A 21,157-nucleotide genomic window follows, 5' to 3' on the forward strand; every position below is an offset into this window, starting at 1 on the left:
GCCTTTCTTGTATTGGTAGATAACTATGTTGGCCAGGAAACTATTATTCAGCTCAAGGAACTTTTGAAACCAAGTGAAATTTGAGGTATTATAGTAAGTATGTATGAATAAAATCTGTGCAAAATATTAATATATGTTGATAAGACTGAACCTTGGGATTTGTCATGAGTTCAAAGAGTTCAGAACTGTTTAGGATTAAATGAATGGTTTACGTTTTTCTACTGAAATGAGGAAAGTTATCAGTTGTGCTCATAGATGTAACAGCTTTGTTTTTCTTTTAGGGATTCAAGATTTTCCAGAAAATATAAAGTGCTGTAAGTGTTTAACAATAATTGAAGCAAGTGTCAATCCTATTTCTAAGTAAGTGTTCATCAATGGATTTTTTTCTCTGCCTCTTTTATGTATGCCGGGTTTAACATATGCCAATATGGTGAAGGTATATCATATGGGCAAAGCAGACATATTTTATAACAAAGATAGAAATATGAATGTGGCAGCACATTTGCATGTTGCCACAAAGCTTATCTTGAAATTATTTATTGATTGCCATTTATAATTTAGATGATAGGGAAGAATATGGACAGTTCACATACACTCTACAAAGGGTCTTGCTTATGTGCAAGCTTGAAAATTAATATGGATGGGTAGAACATTCTATCATGTATCAAACATTCATCTTTGAACTGCCCTTGTTTTAAAAACAGCAAATACAATCTAGTAAATGCATCAGATGAGTTGTCTCAACAATACAATTCTATTTAGTGTGGGGCAGGATTTCTAATTCATCAGGGTTAAAAACAGACATGAATTTATAAAAAACATAGTTCTGGAAATGTGAAAAACCTAATTTTCCAGAAGAGTTTACATTAAAGTGGGAAGAGAAGCTCTGTTTTATGATTGGTACTTGAACCAATGATATTTGACACTCCTATTTCTTAACAGCTGGTTTTGTTCTTCAATTACATCTCTTTTAATACTTGTTATGAAGCATCTGTGACAAGATCTACAGCACTATCCATAAAATACTTTAGATTGGCATCGAAGTGATGATACTATTAAAATTAGATGTAACAATAAAAATAAGCCTGCTGAGTTAAGCTTGATTTGTGGAGACTTGTCTAAGTCCATGAAATTTTCTTGAGAACAGTATGCAAGTAGTTTATTCCTTTGAGATATTTTTTCAGCTTTCCAATCCAACCTATAACCCTGATATAGACTAGTAGTCCCCTATCCAGAGTCAATCCTCCTTGGTTTTTCAAAATCCAGTTAGATAGGTACTGTCAGCTAGTTGGGCTGCATGTAACAGTAAGGATCACTTACAATTTTGTGATACTGAGGGAACAAATACATTGGCTAAGGCTGTAGTTTTATAACACTGTAATGAAAAGTGACCTGTGGAATACAATTGAGCTTTGTTCCAATTAGAATTCAGGATTACCAAATTTTCTATAAAAAATTAAATGGACAAATCATAGCATATACTTTTTCTGGACAGACTGTAAACAAAGATTATCCCAAGAATAATAAATTGGCATATTTGTTGAAAAATAGTTGCCATTCCCTTAATTACAAAGAAATACAGACTGCAAGACAGTAATGTTTACTTTGAAGAGATGTAATTCACCAATGATATGATATAAAACTTGGAAATTAGAACAGTGATAGATATAGCTAAAGAGCTGTGGTTCATAGTACTTACTATCTAGTTTGGGAATTATTTACGTTCTTTTGTGTTCATCTTATTTGTTTTATTTATGGTTTTGTTAATAAATTATGCACCAAAATACTCATGGAGTGAATTTAAGATGCCTTAAAATGTTTTTTTGTAAATTAACCGATATTATCAATATTTTAGATTAAATATATCAAGCCTCCCCCCCTCTTCTTCTGCACAAATTAGTGGTCTTGCCCTTTGCCCTCTATTTAATTAAACTCTACAATATGACTAATTCTTCCATGCAGTTTTATTTTCCCTATATTTTTTGATGGAGCACTTCAATTTTGGCAATGCAAATAAGATACAGCATGTAGTCTTATAAATAATAATAAATAAATGATAAATGGCAACATGTTTTCCATAGCAGTAATCCTCAGTCATCATAAACTTGCATGTACATAATTATTGATTCTAGTTGCTGTACAAAGTAGATCATCTAGTTATTTTGAAATTTAATTCACCACTGAAATACTTACATACACTTGATCTTAGTCAAAAGACTGGGAAGCATAGACATAGACAAACAAAAGAAATGGTATAAGCTTATATTATCCACTACTGCAGTACACATTGTTACTTGTTTTATAACAGGCAAAATGTTACCTCTAACAAATGGGTCAGGTAGTGAGCATATGGTTGAAGATATGGATCTGTTGGGACTTACATTTTAACAATTCCTCCAGCATCAATGCTAAATTTTTTACTCATTGTTTTAGGCTCCCAGATGGTTTCACACAGCTTTTAAATTTGGCCCAGCTATATCTAAATGATGCCTTTCTGGAATTTCTTCCAGCTAACTTTGGAAGGTAAGTGTGAATTCCCACTTAACTAGAAGATTTTAGATTACAGAAAATAGATTACCAATTTAAAGACCTGTAAACTAATAACAGACTGTTGTATGAATCTTCATTGTTTTTCAGAAATAAAACTGTGATTTAATAGGTTTTTCTTTGAAATAACTGTTTTATAGGCTTGAGGAAAGAGATCTGTCCCAGTACAGGAAAACTATTGCAATGGCATATAAAAGAATATGACAGATGAAGGAATAGTTCTAAGCTCAGAGTAGTAACAATCCCCAGTGGCCTAGACATTTAACATAAGATTGTTGTCCAATCTGTTATTTTTATTTTATTTTATTTTATTTTTATACCGCCCTTCTCCAGCAGGACTCAGGGCGGTGAACAGCCAAGGTAAAACATAGCATACAAAATTTAAAACAATTTAAAAAGATATTAAATAATTTCAGCCCACAATTTAAAAACACCCCAATAAAATCAATTACGAATTAAAACCGAAAGATGGGATCAAGCCAGCCCGGCTAGATGAAATAAGTGAGTTTTAAGGGCCCGACGAAAAGTCTGGAGGTCTGGGATCATACGTAACTCTGGGGGTAGGTCGTTCCAGAGGGCGGGTGATGCCACAGAGAAGGCTCTCCCCCTGGGGGTCGCCAGCTGACATTGTCTGGCCGACGGCACCCTGAGGAGCCCCTCTCTGTGTGAGTGTACTGGCCGGTGGGAGGCTATTGGCGGCAGAAGGAAGTCTCGTAGATACCCAGGCCCTAAGCCATGGAGCGCTTTAAAGGTAGTCACCAACACCTTGAAGCGCACCCGGAAGACCACCGGAAGCCAGTGCAGCTCGCACAGGAGGGGTGTCACATGGGAGCACCCCGTCGCTCCCATAATCCCCCGCGCGGCCGCATTCTGGACAGTTGGAGCCTCCGGGTGCACCCCAAGGGGAGCCCCATGTAGAGAGCATTGCAGTAGTCCAGGCGGGAAGTGACGAGTGCTTGAGTGACCGTGCGTAAGGAGTCCCGATCCAGAAAGGGATGCAACTGGCGTATCAGGCAAACCTGGTAAAAAGCCCCCCTGGCCACGGCCGTCATATGCTCTTCTAAAGACAGCCATGCGTCCAGGAGGACGTCCAAGTTGTGAGCCCTCTCCCTGGGGGCCAATGACTCGCCCCCAATAACCAGCGATGGCACCAGCTGGCTATATCGGGACACCGGAAGCCACACCCACTTGGTCTTGGAAGGGTTGAGTCAGAGCCTGTTTCTCCCCATCCAGACCCGCACAGCCTCCAGGCCCCGGGACATCACTTCAAGGGCATCATTGGGGTGGCCTGGGGTGGAGATGTACAGCTGAGTGTCATCAGCGTACTGATGGAACTCCACCCCAAAGCCACGGATGATCTCATCCAGTGGCTTCACATAAATGTTGAACAGGAGGGGCGAGAGGACCAACCTCTGCGGCACCCCAAAAACAAGGTACCTCGGGGTCGACCACTGCCCCCCTGCCAACACAGTTTGCGACCGGTCAGAGAGATAGGAGGAGAACCACCGCAAAACGGTGCCCTTCACCCCCAACCCCTCCAACTGGAGCAACATGATACCATGGTCGATGGCATCAAAAGCCACTGAGAGATTTAACAGGACCAGGATAGAGGAGCAACCCCTACCCCGAGCCCTCCAGAGATCATCCACCAATGCGACCAATGCCGTTTCCGTGCTGTGCCCAGGCCTGAAGCCGGACTTATTTTTTCTTTGAAGACATTTAGCTTCTCATCCATGAAGCTTCTTCAGCTCTGACAGGATAGTGGGGTTGATATAAATATAGAATCATATCTGACAACCAATCAATTGGAGTACCTACACTAGTGGATTGTACAGCTAATTGTCTGTTAGACTGCAATTGTGTTAGGAAATAAGTTTTCTACTGCTGAGAAAGTAATATTTTTGTTTTGGCTTGCCAAAAACAAAAAATCTGATGGATTTTTGACAGCTGGTCATTTGCATCCATTCTGCAAGGAATATAAATCCTTCTATACCCCACTATCCTGTCAGAGCTGAAGAAGCTTCTTGGATGAGAAGCTAAACGTCTTCAAAGAAAAAACAAGAAATTCCAGTTGCCTTCTAAAAAAGCACCTTTGGGACAACCATGATCTGGATGACTGAGAATCTCTACAGACACATAGGCTGGTTTAATTTATTATGCAAATATGCACATTGTACTGGAAAACTGGTTTGCTGTATATTAATAAGTAATTAAGATAATTAAGTAATTAAGTAAAACAAGGAGAATAGATCTATGAAAGCCAAAATCTTAGTCATGTTGTGTTGTCTCAACTTTAAACCAGAGGTGGGTTTCAGCAGGTTCTGACCAGTTCTGGAGAACTGGTAGCGGAAATTTTGAGTAGTTCGGAGAACCGGTAGTAAAAGTTCTGACTGGCCCCGTCCCCATCTATTCTCTGCCTCCCAAGTCCCAGCTGATCGGGAGGAAATGGAAATTTTACAGTATCCTTCCCCCAGAGTGGGGTGGGAATGGAGATTTTACAGTATCCTTCCCTTGCCACGCCCATGCCACACCCACCAAGCCATGCCACACCCACCAAGCCACACCCACAGAACCAGTAGTAAAAAAATTTAAAACCCACCACTGCTTTGAACTCTAATCTTATATTGCTGCATATTAAATCATATTTGTCCTTCCAGAAAGAAAGGAGAATGTGTATGTAATACATGTGTGTAGAATTATGAAAAGTATGTATGTTTCAGCAAACATAATTGTATTCATAACTATTGGTAAACGTAGTTGTTGTGATTTAGTCATGCCGATATAGAACTATAAATACTGTGTGCTCCTGCAACTTTGCTTAAGATTTCTTCTGAAGACATTTGCACACGCTGAGACGTGGCCATTTGTTGAGATAGTAAGTGGGAAAAAGCTGATTATGAAATGAGGAATCTCTTGTTCTTGTCTATATAAATTACAGTTAAAACTTGAACTTGACAACAGTAAATGAGTCTTTTTTACTGATCCCTACTTCCATTTTCTTTATGTTTTCTTCTTCACAAAGTGATCTGAATTAACTGGCTTGGGGATCAACTCCCAGCACTTATTTGCCTCAATAATTCTTCTGTCTAGATCATTTCAGATTTTAATGACTGCAGTTTGAAAATAAATCTTTACTTCAAAATGTTCTGTATTAGAACAGAGTCATTTCAGATCTTTGTTAATATTGCAATAGCATTTAGACTTTACAGCCCTCTCTAAGCAGTTTACAGAGTCAGCATATTGCCCCCAACAATCTGGGTCCTCATTTTATTGACCTTGGAAGGATGGAAGGCTAAGTCAACCTTGACCCAGTGAGAATCGAACTGCTGACACTCAGCCAGCAGTTGGCAGAATTAGCCTGCAATACTGCATTCTAAATACTGCGCCACCACAGCTCTATATAATCCAGATATAATTTGAAGCTGCACAGAAATAGTAAGACAATGTTCCTTCTCCTTTCTTTTCTCTTCTTTAAAGCTTATATCTGATTTAACCAATACATTTGAAACAACAGTTTACTAACCAGGATCTTTAATCATAGTATGTAGCTGTTTTAACATTACAATTCGCAAACTGATATTATATCTGGCTTATCCAATACATTTGAAGGAACAGTTTACTAACCGGGATCTTGAGACAGTATACTTGTTTAATTGAATAGACTGGTTAGTCTAAAATTTGGCACCTTAGCCCAGGCACTGGGACCACTTGATTGAAAAAGGTATAGATAAATCCAGTAAGGGTTTGTCATCTCCTTCAGTGGCCCCCAACCTTTTGGGCATCAGGGACCGGTTCTGTGGAAAAAGGGTTTTCTGCGGACTAGAGGGAGCATGATTTTGCGTGCTGTCTGCATCCTGAGGGTGGGGTTTTGCTTGTTTGCAGTTGCTGAAATGCCACGGACTGGTTCCCCTCCACGGACCGGGGTAGGGGACCCCCAATCTACTTGATCATCCCATAATAATTGTTTCCAATACACGCAATATCATGTATCCAGTTATTTGTATGGAAATAGGTTATGTCAGATATTTCACAGAAAAGCAAGGAAAGCAAGCAGAAATATAATGTGCATTGTGCAAGTTGAAGAATTACACATAGACATAATTTATGAGTTGCACATACCTTCTGTAGCTCACTGATTTTAATTACAGTTGAGATGCTCCAAATTCACTTTGCCTGTTTTAGAAAAAATTGGGAAGGTCAAGTGCAATTTGCTCACACTTATGATTTTTTGATGCATGAATAAGTATTGACTTGTCTCCTAGTATGACAAAACGTGGTACATATCATTTCCCTTTTTGATATATTATAATTTTACTTTCTTTCATTGTAGTCAGTTGGTTACGTGCTTTAACATAAAAGCATCTATATAGCTTTTACATACATTGATGTTACAATTTTGGATCTTGTAATTTTGTCTTGACAGCAAAATAGAATACTTAGCATGTTGCATTAAATATATATTCCCACAAAAATAATTTCCTGTAAATACAATTCTAAGGTATTTTCAGATAAAATAAAAGCTTCTAAATTATAGGAGGAAAAAAGTTATCTAGGGAATGTTTATTTAAAATATATGTATGTTAAAAATAGCAGTTAATAACTAAAGATTTTATAGGTTTTCCAATAGTTTGTTTACTCTGCAGATTGCCATATTGCATTTTATTTTAAGCATTTTAACTACCTGATATCTCTATAGCTCTTTATCAACCATCATGAGAAATGTTTGAAAACATTACATGTTTTATTCTCTCTAAAGACACTAAAGATTACAGGACTAATAACTTATTATCACTGTCAAAGATTTGACATTTTAAAAAAAAAACTCCTTTATCTCCCATAGGATTTAATTTAATTTAATTTAATTTCCAATTTATATACCGCCCTTCTCCCTGAGGACTCAGGGCTATATACAGCCAAGATAAGAACATAGAATACAAATATTAAAAACAGTTAAAAATATATATAAATTTGGCCCGAAAGTTAAGAAGTCACAAACTGATTAAAAGAATTTAAAAATTTCTTCTTAAGCCAGCCCGGCTTGCTGGAAAAGATGGGTTTTAAGGGCACGACGGAAGGCATTGAGGTCATGGATTCTCCTTATCTCAGGGGGCAACTGATTCCAGAGGGTAGGAGCCCCCACAGAGAAGGCCCTCCCCCTGGGGGTCACCAGCCTACATTGTTTGGCTGATGGCACCCTGAGGAGGCCCTCTCTGTGGGAGCGCACGGGTCGATGGGAGGTCGTCGGTAGCAGCAGGATGTTTTTTCTTGCTAAGTTTCCTCTTTACCAATTAACTTACAAAGACACAATTAATTCATTTTTGTTAGTGCTATAGAAAAATCAAAAATAAATGTATAGATGCTTAATCGTGCTCATGATATTTTGCATTTGCTCTGGCTTGAGTAAATCTCAAAAGTATTAATTGATGGCAGCCTACATTTATTGAAGCCTTTTGTACTTTTCTCCTCTTTAATTGTTCTCATGGGGATCATCAAGATTTCCTGAAGAACATTGCCAGCAATCATAGATGATTAATGTCATCTAAGTTAATATTTTAGAGCTAGAAATGTCTGCTGAATGTGGAATTTAGCATATTTTCCGTAAATGTAATCAGAAATGAATTTAAACCAGTTAATTTCAGCTGCAGACATACAGTTACGATTGTCATTTGAGATTTTGCAGGTGCATAAGAATAATTCAATGTACATGTGTGGCTTGTATTATTGGCAGTGGAATAAAAAACTCCATAGCAATTAATGAATTCCTAATTTGATTTCTTTTAATCTTTATTACTTCCAGACTTGTTAAATTACGAATATTGGAATTACGAGAGAATCACTTGAAAACGCTGCCAAAGTAAGTGTCTGTGTATTGTAGCATACAGAAATCTTCCAAGAACGTAATTTGTTTTTTCACTAAATATTGTACAGTATGGGTTTTTTTCCTGAGCAATTCTCATTTCAAGTTGTGACTTATATCTTTTGAAATTATTCATTGGGGAATTTATTTTAAACTATAGTAACTAGACAAATAGCTGATATCATAAATATCATAAATAGCTAATATCATAAAATGATAATCAAATATTTAGAAAAAAGCAAATAAATTTAAAAACAGGAGCTCAGTTTGATGTGCAGTAAATATATTTTTAAACAAAATTCAGTAACACAATTTATATAAGAGCTCATATACTGGATAGCATTATATTTTCATAGTGTCCCTAATGCACTCAATACAGAATTATCTATCTCAGCCACCTGCTGACATAAAAACCTCCCACACCTAATGCTGTATTCAAATACTAGGACATTCCAGTTATCAAGAATTTGTCACATGAAATATATTTTTGATTCATCATAGACAAATAATGTTCTGTCAGTCTGTTAGCTTTGGTTAGTAATTAGTCACAAACCCTCTTAATCCATTCTGATGCAAATTTCTTGTCTTTCCCATCAAATTTGACATACATAAGCAAGATGAAAGTTAACCTAACCGAGTTATTTCTTAATAATGACCAAAGGATTTCAGAGTCTTGCTATGTCAAAATGTCAAATGTTATTAAATGTCTTTATGCCTCTTTTACAAAAATTCAGTATGCATTATACTTTTATACTTACACCCCTTACATTATACTTACACTCCTATTAATATTTGCACTATATTTTGGAAAACAAGAGTTTTATATAACCACCTATGTAGGTTATATTTATATAGAATGTCAGGGCTTTTGCTGAAAGTTATCTTTTCTGCTGAAAGGATTATTTTTGTCAATGTTACCTCTGTTCCACACAGTCCCACATGATCTCTCAAAATATTGACCTTATTCTATATAGCCTAGGAAAGGGGCAATGAAAGCTACAGAGGATAAGAGGAAGTTGAAAAGAAAAATCCCTTCCCATTTATTCCTCTGGATAAGTGAGCTTTCCATTCATAGAAATAATCAGTTGCATTGTAGTCAATTAGCTTTTACAAATTAATTGAGAGAAGTGAATTAATAAATAGAGAACATTTATAAAAGCTGAACAAAGTTATATGAGATAATGATAGGGCAGTTTTAAAACATTGTAAATATGAAAAAATAATATAATATTCCTTCCTCCTTCTATTTTTCCCATAATCCCCTCTGGGAGGAGATTGGGCTGAGAGAGAGTAAGTGACCCAAAGTGTTCACTGCCTTAAGTTATTTACAAAAAATAACAAAGACAGTAATAAATAAAAATAAATAGAATGTTTTCCTGTTTTTATTTTTAATCATCAATAGTTGCCAAGGTCCTATGAACATAATTAGTAATTGTATTTAAACATAAATTGTTACCCTCTTCCAAAAAAAGCCCAACTTTGGAATGCCTGCCCCATATACATTACAAATGCAAAAAAACAAAAAACAAAAAAACAATTAACAGAAGAAATTAGAAGATTAGCTCAGAGAAAATCAATATAGCTATCGCCATGTCAAGTGTGCCTTAAGTGTTAAAGCTGATAAAATAGTAATGGCTGAATTTTTGCTCTGAATTTTTTGGAACAATAAAGTATCTTTGTTTTTTCTTTCCATCTTGAATTAGACCAGGCCTTAATCATGTATTTTGAAACTCAGGTGATTGTACTAAGCATCCCTTCTTATTTAGGTATATTAATTTTGTTTTATCATAAAAGATAAAATACAAAACAGAAAAAAAACCCAAGAAGTATCCCTTCTCCAAAGATTGTGGTGGTATTGTACCTTAAGTATACCTGTTGGGCGTATGAACAAGAAATGTGTCTAATAGGGAAAGTTTAAGTTTAAGTTTAATGTGATTTATATGCTGCCCTATCTCCAATGGACTCAGGGCGGCTCACAACAGTAAAATACACAATGACATTAATACAATATGAAATTAAAAGTCCGAATTAAAACAGTTTAAAACAATTTAAAAACTGTTAAGAGACTGCAATTTAGTTGTGATGAGTCTCTTTTTATAAGGCTACTGATCATATATCCAGTGCAATTTAAAAGAGCCCCATCCCATCCCATATCACTTGAATGATATTGGTATAACCTGTTAATTGAAGACAGGGTTTCAGGTATCTAGTTGATCCTTAGTAATAACATTGCATTAATTATCTGATATGGATGAAAGGATTGCTAAAAATTTGCTTCAACAAGCCTATACAGGAAGAAGGGAAATAGTCCTTTTAATAAGTGCATGATTGCTACTCTTGAAAAACATTCTGACAGAGCAATTACTTGAAGAGAGGAAATGATATAGGAGTAAGATTAATAACTGCTATCTTTGTGCAAATAATGTGTCAATGTGGATATAGGTGAGATAGTGTGTGAATATATATATAATTGATGTCTGGCTGATACTGTTACTAAGCTTTAGCATCCTACTATAGACATCCACAGAGAACACTTAGTTAACTCTGTAGTATGTTCCTTACTAAGATGAGACATAAAATATTTATCTTGAAGTGGGAGCATTATTGCTGTTATCATCATATATCTCATTGATTGAGCGCCTTATGTTTGTTCTTTCAAAACTTAAATTTAGTTTGTGCCATATGTAGACATAGTTTCAGGAATTGAGATGAAAAAATATCTGTGTTATTTTTGAAGAACTGGTACCTTATGTATTCATAAAGTCAAGTTTGGTGAAAGAGTTTGCTAAAATATTATTTCTAATTCATGGACAATTTCAAAATACTTTACATATATCTGAGAATTGTGTTAGTAAAGCAATATTTAAAATAAAATAAAATAAAACAGTAGATATTCTTGAATTGACTGTGGATTATTGCATGTGCTGGTTTGAAAAATATTTTAATTAATAATGAAGTTAAAAACTGGGTTGCATAGATTTAAAATTAGGCGAATATCTAAAAGGTCTATATGGGTTCCTCAGATTTCTGATTTTGAGATATTTTCGTTTGTTGATACAGAAAAGGTCACACAATCCTTTCATTAGAATTGTCACTATTTTCATACCAATTTAAATATTACCTTAATTTCATATTGAGATTACAGGCAAGTCGCAATTAGTGCAGGTGTGAATCCTATGAAGTGATTGTATTATTTTAATTTGCCCTATTCAAAGTGATGTTTCTATGGAACATATGGTAATTGGTTCCAGCATAGTTGAAATTTTAAATCTAAAATTTTATATGTATAGTAATGAAATATTACAGTAAAGGATAGAAACAATATACTTATAATTTAAACTTATGGTTAATAAAGTCACTAAATAGTTATAGAAACAAAATAAAAACAAAAAATTATACCATTGATTCAGGGATTCCTACATCTTACTCTGTTAGAGTATTGCTATGACTATGCCATATGACTAATTGAATGTCATTCAATTATATCCATTTTTTGCTCTTATTAATCATGAGCATCTTTTATAAACTTGTACTGTTTTCCTCTGACAGAATCTTCCTTTTCTCCATTTTACACAAACATAGATTAGCAATGTGTAATACCCCAATCACAAATGCACATGCACTAACCTCAATTGCATTAACTGAATCACATTAACAGTGACCCAGTATCTAAATTGAATAGCACATTATTCAAATTTGCATTAATTGTGACCTACCTGTGAATTGTGACACTGACTGAAGATGCAGTGTAAATACAGAATTAAAGTATGTATCAAAGCAGAGTTCTGTTTTCCCTAATAACATGATAAAAAGCAACACATATCATTTTGGTTCAATGCTTGCCAACAAATTCAGGTGTCAGTATAAGATTTGAAAGTACTAAGCCAAAACAAGGATAATGATTTGTGTGAGCATCTTTATTGATAGTAATCTCATTTGTTCTGTAACATGCGCTTGGAATTGGGGAAAGCAAATAAGTCCAAAATATTTCTTAAAGATGAAGTATTATAATACAAACTGTATTCCAATATGTAAAAATGTACATATGTTTTAAGTATACTTGGAACATTGCCCAGCAAAATAATCAATTACACTAATAATGGGAATAAGGTGTTATAAAAGAACTGTAAAATTTATAAAAGAATAGGATTACATTATGGAAGAAGATGTTGATTTTTTTAAAAAAAATCATTGGGATTCATGGGAGAATAACATTTCTTGTAAGGTATGTCGTTTTGACACATGCTAATAAAAACAAGAGCAAGGTATTGTTGTCATATTTTTATTCCATAAATTATAGTAAACCTGAAACATTTGTTGCAGTTAAAATGTGGGATTTTGCTATTATGTGAACTAAAGCTGTTCCTTGTGTTGCCACAGTCAATACTATCACTGCTTCTTTATCTCTATAAACAAGAAGCTCCTGATTTATATATTCATTCAAAGCAGGTAATGTTCACCTGACTTCATTATAAAGCTTTTAATTTTTAACTATCTGTTGCACTTTGACTGACCATGCATCTGATAAAAAGCAAAGCAGCAGGGTTGGTTTAAAATGGAGAAATAGTGAATCAGAAAATTGTTCTCTACTCAACAATCAGCTTTTTCTTTTCGTGTCTTCTTCTTTTTTTAAGATGATATTGGAACTATGCTACCTATAATATTTAATCATTTGTGTCATAAAATTGGCATAACTGTAACTGAATATGGCAAATGATTTTTCAGAATAATAATTTATCTAATTTTATACTTTGTTAGAGAATTGCATCAAAATCCTTGTGTTGTTAAGATCTTCATATTGTTAAAAGATAGTGTATTTATATAAACAGTTGATTGTCTGAGTGCATAGTGGCTATTTATCTGGTATAAATAGTTTGGCTTCTGTTTGTACAATTTCTCACATTTCATGAAAAATTAAGTCTATCTAATTATATGGATCTTCAGTTGGGTATAAATTTATGTGGTTATTTATACTCTTCCTTTCACAACTATTAATTTGAACAACAGTAAATTGAATTTATTTCTGAGTGAACAACATGAGTTTGTGAAATGTGAATTTAATATTTCTAAGTGTTCTTAAAAGTGCTATAAATCATCCCTATAATTTTATAAATATTAGTGACTAAAAGTAATAAGGCATTTGTACTAATCCATGAAATATTTTGTCAGTGTGTATTTAGGAGCTATAAATTCCAAAAGAATTTTCCCATCGCCTAACTAATTCTCTTATCTAGAAATTTTAAAGGAGCATATAGAATAATTATGTATTATTTAAGAATAGAATAGAATAGAATAGAATAGAATAGAATAGAATAGAATAGAATAGAATAGAATAGAATAGAATAGAATAGAATAGAATAGAATTCGTTATTGGCCAAGTGTGATTGGACACCAAAGGAATTTGTCTTAATGCATACGCTCTCGGTGTACATAAAAGAAAAGATACATTCATCAAGAATCATAAGGTACAACACTTAATGATAGTCATAGGGAAACAGTCAATATAAATCTTAAGGATACCAGCAACAAGTTTACAGTCATATAGTCATAAGTGGGAGGAGATGGGTAATAGGAACAATGGGAAGATTAATAGTAATGCAGACTTAGTAACTAGTTTGACAGTGTTGAGGGAATTATTTGTTTAGCAGAGTGATGGCGTTCGGGGAAAAAACTGTTTTTGTGTCTAGTTGTTCTGGTGTGCAGTGCTCTATAGCGTCGTTTTGAGGGTAGGAGTTGAAATAGTTTATGTCCAGGATGTGAGGGGTCTGTAAATATTTTCACAGCCCTCTTTTTAATTCGTGCAGTATACAGGTCCTCAATGGAAGGCAGGTTGGTAGTAATTGTAGTAATATCTTTGGCATCCAAAGAAGATTTAACTCCTGAGATCTCATGTTAATGTCAGAACTAGATTTAAGAAAGTCTTTCCCTAAATCTTTGGAGAAAAAAAGTGTAATTCCACACTGGAGGTGGCTATTTGGCTAATTAGCTGACCCCACCTCCCCCCCCCACCCCCGTGCTTCTTGCTCCCCTTCCGCCCATTTTTTAATTCATATTATTGTACTTTCCTTGTTTATTTTTATTGTTTCATTGCTTTGCTATTGTTATGTTTATATTATATTAATTTTTCCATTTTATTGTTATAAGTAACTCCGAATAGCCACACTGTGAGATGGGCGGCAAATAAATTTAACAAAGAAACAAACAAATACATTCATATAGCTTATACAATAAATTGCATGACTATTCCACTTCATTCTTAAATCACTTCTGGTTATTTAACTTACACTTAGCCTTAAGATAGTTCTACATGCTTAACATGACAGTAGTGGGTCATTCACATTTTACTATATTTTCTGAAAATGATGCAAATCCGATTTTAACATATAGCTTTGAGCATAATTATTTTATTCTACTAATTCACATTGACCATAAAAGCCTAAGACCTTTCTGTTCCGAGAGTGGCATCTGTACTTTGGAAAATTAAGCGCGGGAATGCTTTGTAATAGATTGCTCTGGGGAAACCTTGTGCTTTGTAAATATTGCTCAAATGACATCAAACCTAGTTTTAGGCCCTCATAGCAAGGCACAAGTAAGGTAAAAGAATTACCATACACAGACTTCTATAACGTATAATCTTAATGACATGATTATAAAATACTAGTAACTATAATAGAATTTTCATTTATTTATTATTTCATTGTGGTTTATTCTTGACAAATTTGAATCTTTTCTAGCCATGCTGTTGCAGCTTGGGCCAAACTGGCTATTTAGGTTCAACATTTCTTTTGTTACTTTCCCAATCTCCTCACAATATCTTGCACCTTGAGAAAAACAAACTTTTAGACCAAATATCTGTAGGAAAAACATATTTGCAGATGTGATTTTACATGCATTGATATCAGCAAGTCCCTGATACTATCAGCAAGCCACTGATAATGTGAATAATAAAGATGCGAGAGAGATGTTCTTCAAGCAGTATTATCTTTGTTGACTCCCTCGTGCGAATGTTATAGTATCGAAAAAGGATATCTCTTTTTCTTTCTCTCTCTCTCTCTTTCCCTCCCTCCTTCCCTCCCTCCCCCTTCCCTTCCCCTTCCCCCTTTCCCTCCCCCTCCCCCTCCCTCTCCCTCTCCCCCCCAAATAAACACACACACCAGCTCTATTATTTTTGTTGTCTGTATATTAATAGATGTAATCCATTAGACACTTATTGGAGTCCTGGGGAAGTAAATTACCTGGAATATAACTAAAGCCATTGAAATGACTTAAAAATTACTGCAGTATCCTTGAATCTTCTAATACCTATGTTGAGGGTAGGTGGGAAAAATATAGAAAAAGGAAGAACTATTCTTGCACTGATGAAGGGAATGGTATGGAAAAGCTAATTAGATACAATTGTTGGCACCTCCAATGGAAACTTTTGCAGCATTTCAGAAGCAACTCTGTATTTGTTTATCATCTTGATGGTTATATCAATTTATTTGTGGTTCTCTGCAGTTTTATTTGAAGCTTGATCAAAGCTCTTTTGACTTTTTGCAGAAACACACGGAGAGTTTGCTTTGCCATTGGTTGGATTTCTTATATTGTTTCATTGATTGGCTTCAGACGTCAGGTTTCTCTTACTGTCCCCCACACTCATACCTTTTTTTGTTTCATCATGGTGCTTATGGTAATTGTGCAAGCATTGTTTAAAATGTGTCTTTCTCCTCTCCTATCCCTCATTCTATTGGGGAAAGTCCTTACTTATACAACTGCTGATATGCAATCATTTCATCATCATGATTTGTAAGAGGCTTTTAAATGCAACAAATTCAAAACACCATAAACATTCTCCTACTGAGATTTTATTTTATTTTATTATTTTTGCAAACAGCTAAATAAATGCACACATAAATATGGATGGAGATAAGAAATGGGAGAGCTAACAGCTCCCCCCCCCTCCCCCAGGCTTCTGTGGGAGATGAAAGGATTTTATTTGCTTCAAGGTCTGTGATCGTACAGAGGGTAGAATACTGATTGGGTTAAACTTTTTTTTTTTTTTGTACTTTTCTTGGTCATTTGGAAGAACATTTATTGGCTCCTGGAATCATTGCACATTCTCAATATAACAAGGGCTACAGAAGTGATGAGAAGAGCAGATCAATTTTAACCTGCTTTGTAAATATTCTGTTTGAGAGGGTGCTTATACAGTCAGTAAAGTCATTATTTTTCATTGCATTTGTTCATAAATTCCCAGTTATTTATATCTGGAGTATTGCCTTTAACTATCACCTGTATTTTAATTGTTACCAAAGTTTGTATTAAGCCAATATACATCAGTCCTAACTTCACTGCAACATCTTCAATGAATCAAGAAGATGTGCTATATATTTGCAGATGGTCCATTTCAATGGACTATCCCAGGGGTGGTATTCACTTACCTTCACTACCAGTTCGCAAATGAGAGCGCGCTTTGCTTGCACATGCTACCTCCGCTCATGCTCAGGACCTTCTGTGCATGCGCAGAGCGTCAAAAACAGGATGTGATGATGTCTAGGTGGGTGGGCGGAGCCTCCCGCAGCCGCCTCTACCGGTTCGCCCAAACCGGATATAACCAGCTGAATAGCACTACTGACTATCCCATAGCTATATCATAATTCCAAACAGAACCCTAGACTCTTAGGTTTCCATTAAGGTGGGTACATAGGAAAAAAAATAATTTCACAAAATCTCTGATGCCTGGTGTCTTAATTGATTACTATAGTAGGGAGGAAGAGACTTTTGCAATATTTATTACTGTATGTATCTACCTGATACCATTATCAGAATTGATATCGAAATTGCATGGCAGATTAGTAAATTTCCTATAATTCTACAAGAGATTATTTGATACCTGTTAAATACATGATTGATAACTAAGTGTCTCAATTAATATTTTTCCTTTGTAAATATATGATTTTTTAAGAGGAAACTTTAATGATTGATATGCAATGTAGGGTCTGAAAGACACTGCCTTGTTTTTTACATTGTAATAATTATTGAATAATAACTAAGATAATAGGTATGAATTCTCACTGTACAGAGGCAAAAGTGTTAGAAAGGAGATCTTTAAAGCTCTTCCTAGACTAATTCTTTTATATTTCAGAAACTTTATTTATTATGGCAAAATAGAATTAAATAAGATTGCCTAAACAGTTTCAGAATAAGAGGATCAGCATCTGAACTACAATGGTGATCTATATCTTGAGGATCTTTATAAACACTATGCTCATTGCCGTCAATAATCTGGCCTTCTTCACTGTCAACAATGTGTTATATCTGCCTCTGAACAAAACATGTGCTTTGTAACTTCAGAAATCTTGATATCCTAGGTTTTTTTTTTCTTTTATCAAATCACCTTTTCCAGGGAAAAGAAAAAAATCTATTGCTGCCAATAGTTTACAATACATTTCATTTTAAGGAAAGTAAAATATATATCAGGGGTGAAATGCTCCCGGTTCGGACCGGCTCGGGCGAGTAGGTAGCAGAGATTGAGGCTAGTTCGCCGAACCGGGAACAATGGCTTGCTGACCACGCCCCCGAACCTGTCCACGGCCTGCAGTTCTGCCATGCCTGCCTGCCTTCCATGCTGCCTTCCTGGCGTCCCGGTGGCCAGCTTGTGAAGGCAGGCAAGCAGAGGCCCACGTGGAAGGCAGGCAAGCATGGCAGGGCTGTGGGGAAGGAGCTAGCAGCTTATTCGCCCTGTCTCCCCCCCCACTCAAGCAGCGGCTTCCCTGCTCAGCCCTGACAAGCTATGCATCCATAGCAATGGGGTTGTTTTGTTCGCCGCGGTAGTGCTTCGGGAGGGCAGGTGGACATATTCATTATAGTTGTCAGCTGCAGCCGTCCGCCTGCCCACCCGAAGTACCACCTTGGTGAACAAAACAACCCCATTGCGCTGCGCCTCCTTCTGCAGCCAAACGCGCCCAGCCGTGCGTGCCCTTTCCTCAAATGGGCTGTGCATGGGGCGCTTGGAGAGAGAGAGAGCAAGAGAATTTGTGTGTGTGTGTGTGTGTAAGGGAGGGAGGGAGGGAGCGATCTGAAGCCGAGGCACCCAAACTTCTGGCAGCGGTGCAGGCGGCTTCTGAGCAGCCCTGAGTTAGCCAGCTCCACCTGACCTACTCCCTGAGTCTCGCCGTTCTTCTCGCCCCCACCCCCACCCCACTCAAGAAGCGGCAGGCTCTGCAGGACAACAGGACCTCTCATTTTTCCCACAGCACGGCGTACGCTTGCTATCTCTGCTTGTCTGCTTGCAAGCGATGATCTTCTCTGCTTCTCTCGGGATGCTGGTGCGGGCACCATGGATGCATAGCTTGTTCGGGCTGAACAGGGAAGCCGCTGCTTGAGTGGGATGGGGATGGGGGCGAGGAGAACGGCGAGACTCAGGGAGTAGGTCAGGTGGAGCTGGCTGCTCAGAAGCTGCCCCCGCTGCTGCCAGAAGTTTGGGTGCCTCGGCTTCAGATCACTCCCTCCTTCACACACACACACACACACACACACACACACACACACACACACGTTGGAGAGCTGTCTTGCTCACTCTCTCTTCAAGCACCTCATGCACAGCCCAATTGAGAAAGCAAGGCTGGACACGTTTGGCTGCAGGATGAGGCCCAGGTTGAAGGAAGCTTTTTCAGCAGCATCCCCCTCCCCTCTTTGGATCGCCCTGCAAGGGGGAGGCTCTGCCTTTGCAGAAACGAGGTGGGCGGTTTATATGGAGGATTGGTGGGTGGGGATACGCGGCCCTCCGGGATGAAGAGCAGGGCAAGAGAAGGCTCCAAGGTTCGCCTAGGCAGACAAGCCAGAGGGCAACTCAAAGTGTTGGGGGCTTCAGAAAGGCAGAATGTGCTTTTGTGCAGCTCCTGGCTTCTGTGACATTCTGTGAAAGACAGAATATGCTGCTGTTCTGTGTCAGAATGTGGAACTCCTGGCTCTAATGGTGAGTGACGTGAATAACGTCAAACTGGCCATGCCCACCCAGTCACATGACCATCAAGCCATGCCACACCAAACCACTCCCACAGAACTGGTAGCAAAAAAATTTAGATTTCACCCCTGATATATATTATACATAACAGGGGTCCCCAATTTTTTTGGCACCAGGAACTAGTTTCAGGAAAAGACAAATTTTCCACGGACTGGGTAGGAAGGATGATTTCACACGCTACCTAGACCTCATCATATACAGGTGCAGCTTCACTAACTGCCATGGACTGGTTCCTAAGAGGCCACGGATTGGTACCAGGGATTGGGAACCCCTGATATATAACATCTGCAAATATTTGAAAACAAAATCTGGAAGAGCACAATATTTAATATGAATGTTATGGAATGAATTTCAAATTAATAACAATCTTATAATTTATAAAGTAATTATTGAGTTATTGTAATTATATTCCTAAACAGAGGAGCTGATTAGTTTTGATTAAGAATTTAAAGTGAAATTATTCATAAAATGATCACATATTCAAATTAATGAACAACACAATTAATTTTGATCAATTTATATACATTTAAAACCTAATTACAGAGAACAATTTGTGTATTGTTCATTATAATTATGAACAATGTACATTAGTTTTGCCAGCTCTTTGAACCTATTTTATCACTTTGTAGGGAAAAAAGGAATATTTTTTCACCAGGGGAATTAGTTTAAATTTAAAACAATAATAACGAATCTAAAATTTCTTAAGTAAAGAAAGAATGTGAAGAGCTTCTTTTAGTGACTTTGTAGACATATCTCTGTGGTTTTATTGGCTATATTAAAAAGTGGTTTGGCATTGTCTTATTTTAGAATATTTTTCCATTTCCAAGTTTAATTTATAGTTATATTATTTCACCTGCTAGTCTTCTACTGAAAGACTCATTGGGTCTGATTTTGTTTAGCATCCCAGGACAGATTTAATTGGAGAAATGTAGAAAATAAAAATTTGCTGTTGAGAAATCCAGGGATGTGAAAGATACAAAAGGTTCTAAGGGTCTCAAGTGTTCTAAAGAAGTACATGAAATATATTTTAGATGTAGAAAAAACAGGTGTTTATATTAAAGGGTTTATTTATAACAAATAAATGGAAACCATATGCTTATATAATTTTAAACTGTGCCTCTTTCATGTATCAAGCAGCAAAGGGTTATTTTTATACAAAAAGAAGGAAATCTTTGGTGTCCTATTTTGTCTTTATTGTTTGGTCTTCCTTTTTTAATACTCTTTTGATTGAAGGAATACATTTCAAAGGTTCATTTTCCACTTTATTATAAAAAATTGACAAAACAGAGCTGAAATAGTTTCATTTTTTTCCAGCCTCAAGCTTTGCAAATAAAATTATAACCATGTAATTGATTGGTATGCCTTCAGAAACAGTTTCTCCCTGCTCTTCAGACAGTGTTTAAAAAAATATAAATAATGAGTTTTATTTTATTTTCTGCGCTCAAGTTTCAGTTCTAGTTAACTCTAAGAATATTTGTGCCAAATTGGATACAACCTTAATATGGGCGTGCACCAGTGGTGGGTTCCTCCCAGTTCGGCCCGGTTCTCCCGAGCCGGTAGCGGTGATGATATGACATCACCGAACCGGTTCTCCACCCCGCCCCCCATGCACCACGCCCCTCCGTGCCCCCCACCCCCCGCGGTCATTCTTACCTTTTATTTGGCCCCACCCCCAATCTATTGCTGCCTCCTGAGTTCCAGCTGATGGCTAGAGGGAAAAAAACTGTTTAAACTCTTGCCGCGGGGCT

At 36.6% G+C, this 21,157-nt stretch overlaps 1 protein-coding gene across 10 annotated transcripts in view; it reads left to right on the forward strand.

Moving 5' to 3' along the window:
• The window catches only part of LRRC7 (leucine rich repeat containing 7), a 203,634-nt gene that overhangs the window by 93,979 nt on the left and 88,498 nt on the right, over nucleotides 1-21,157 (forward strand). For all 10 annotated transcript variants that reach the window (XM_034433211.3, XM_087889808.1, XM_087889809.1 and 7 more), the window contains exons 4-6: nucleotides 282-360; nucleotides 2,434-2,523; nucleotides 8,345-8,401. In XM_034433211.3, coding sequence (XP_034289102.2) covers nucleotides 282-360; nucleotides 2,434-2,523; nucleotides 8,345-8,401 — 226 coding nt within the window. The remainder of the gene's footprint in view (nucleotides 1-281; nucleotides 361-2,433; nucleotides 2,524-8,344; nucleotides 8,402-21,157) is intronic.

The sequence above is a fragment of the Pantherophis guttatus genome, chromosome 3, assembly GCF_059756535.1.
Source record: "Pantherophis guttatus breed Tessera chromosome 3, ASM5975653v1, whole genome shotgun sequence".
Classification (NCBI taxonomy): Eukaryota; Metazoa; Chordata; class Lepidosauria; order Squamata; family Colubridae; genus Pantherophis; species Pantherophis guttatus.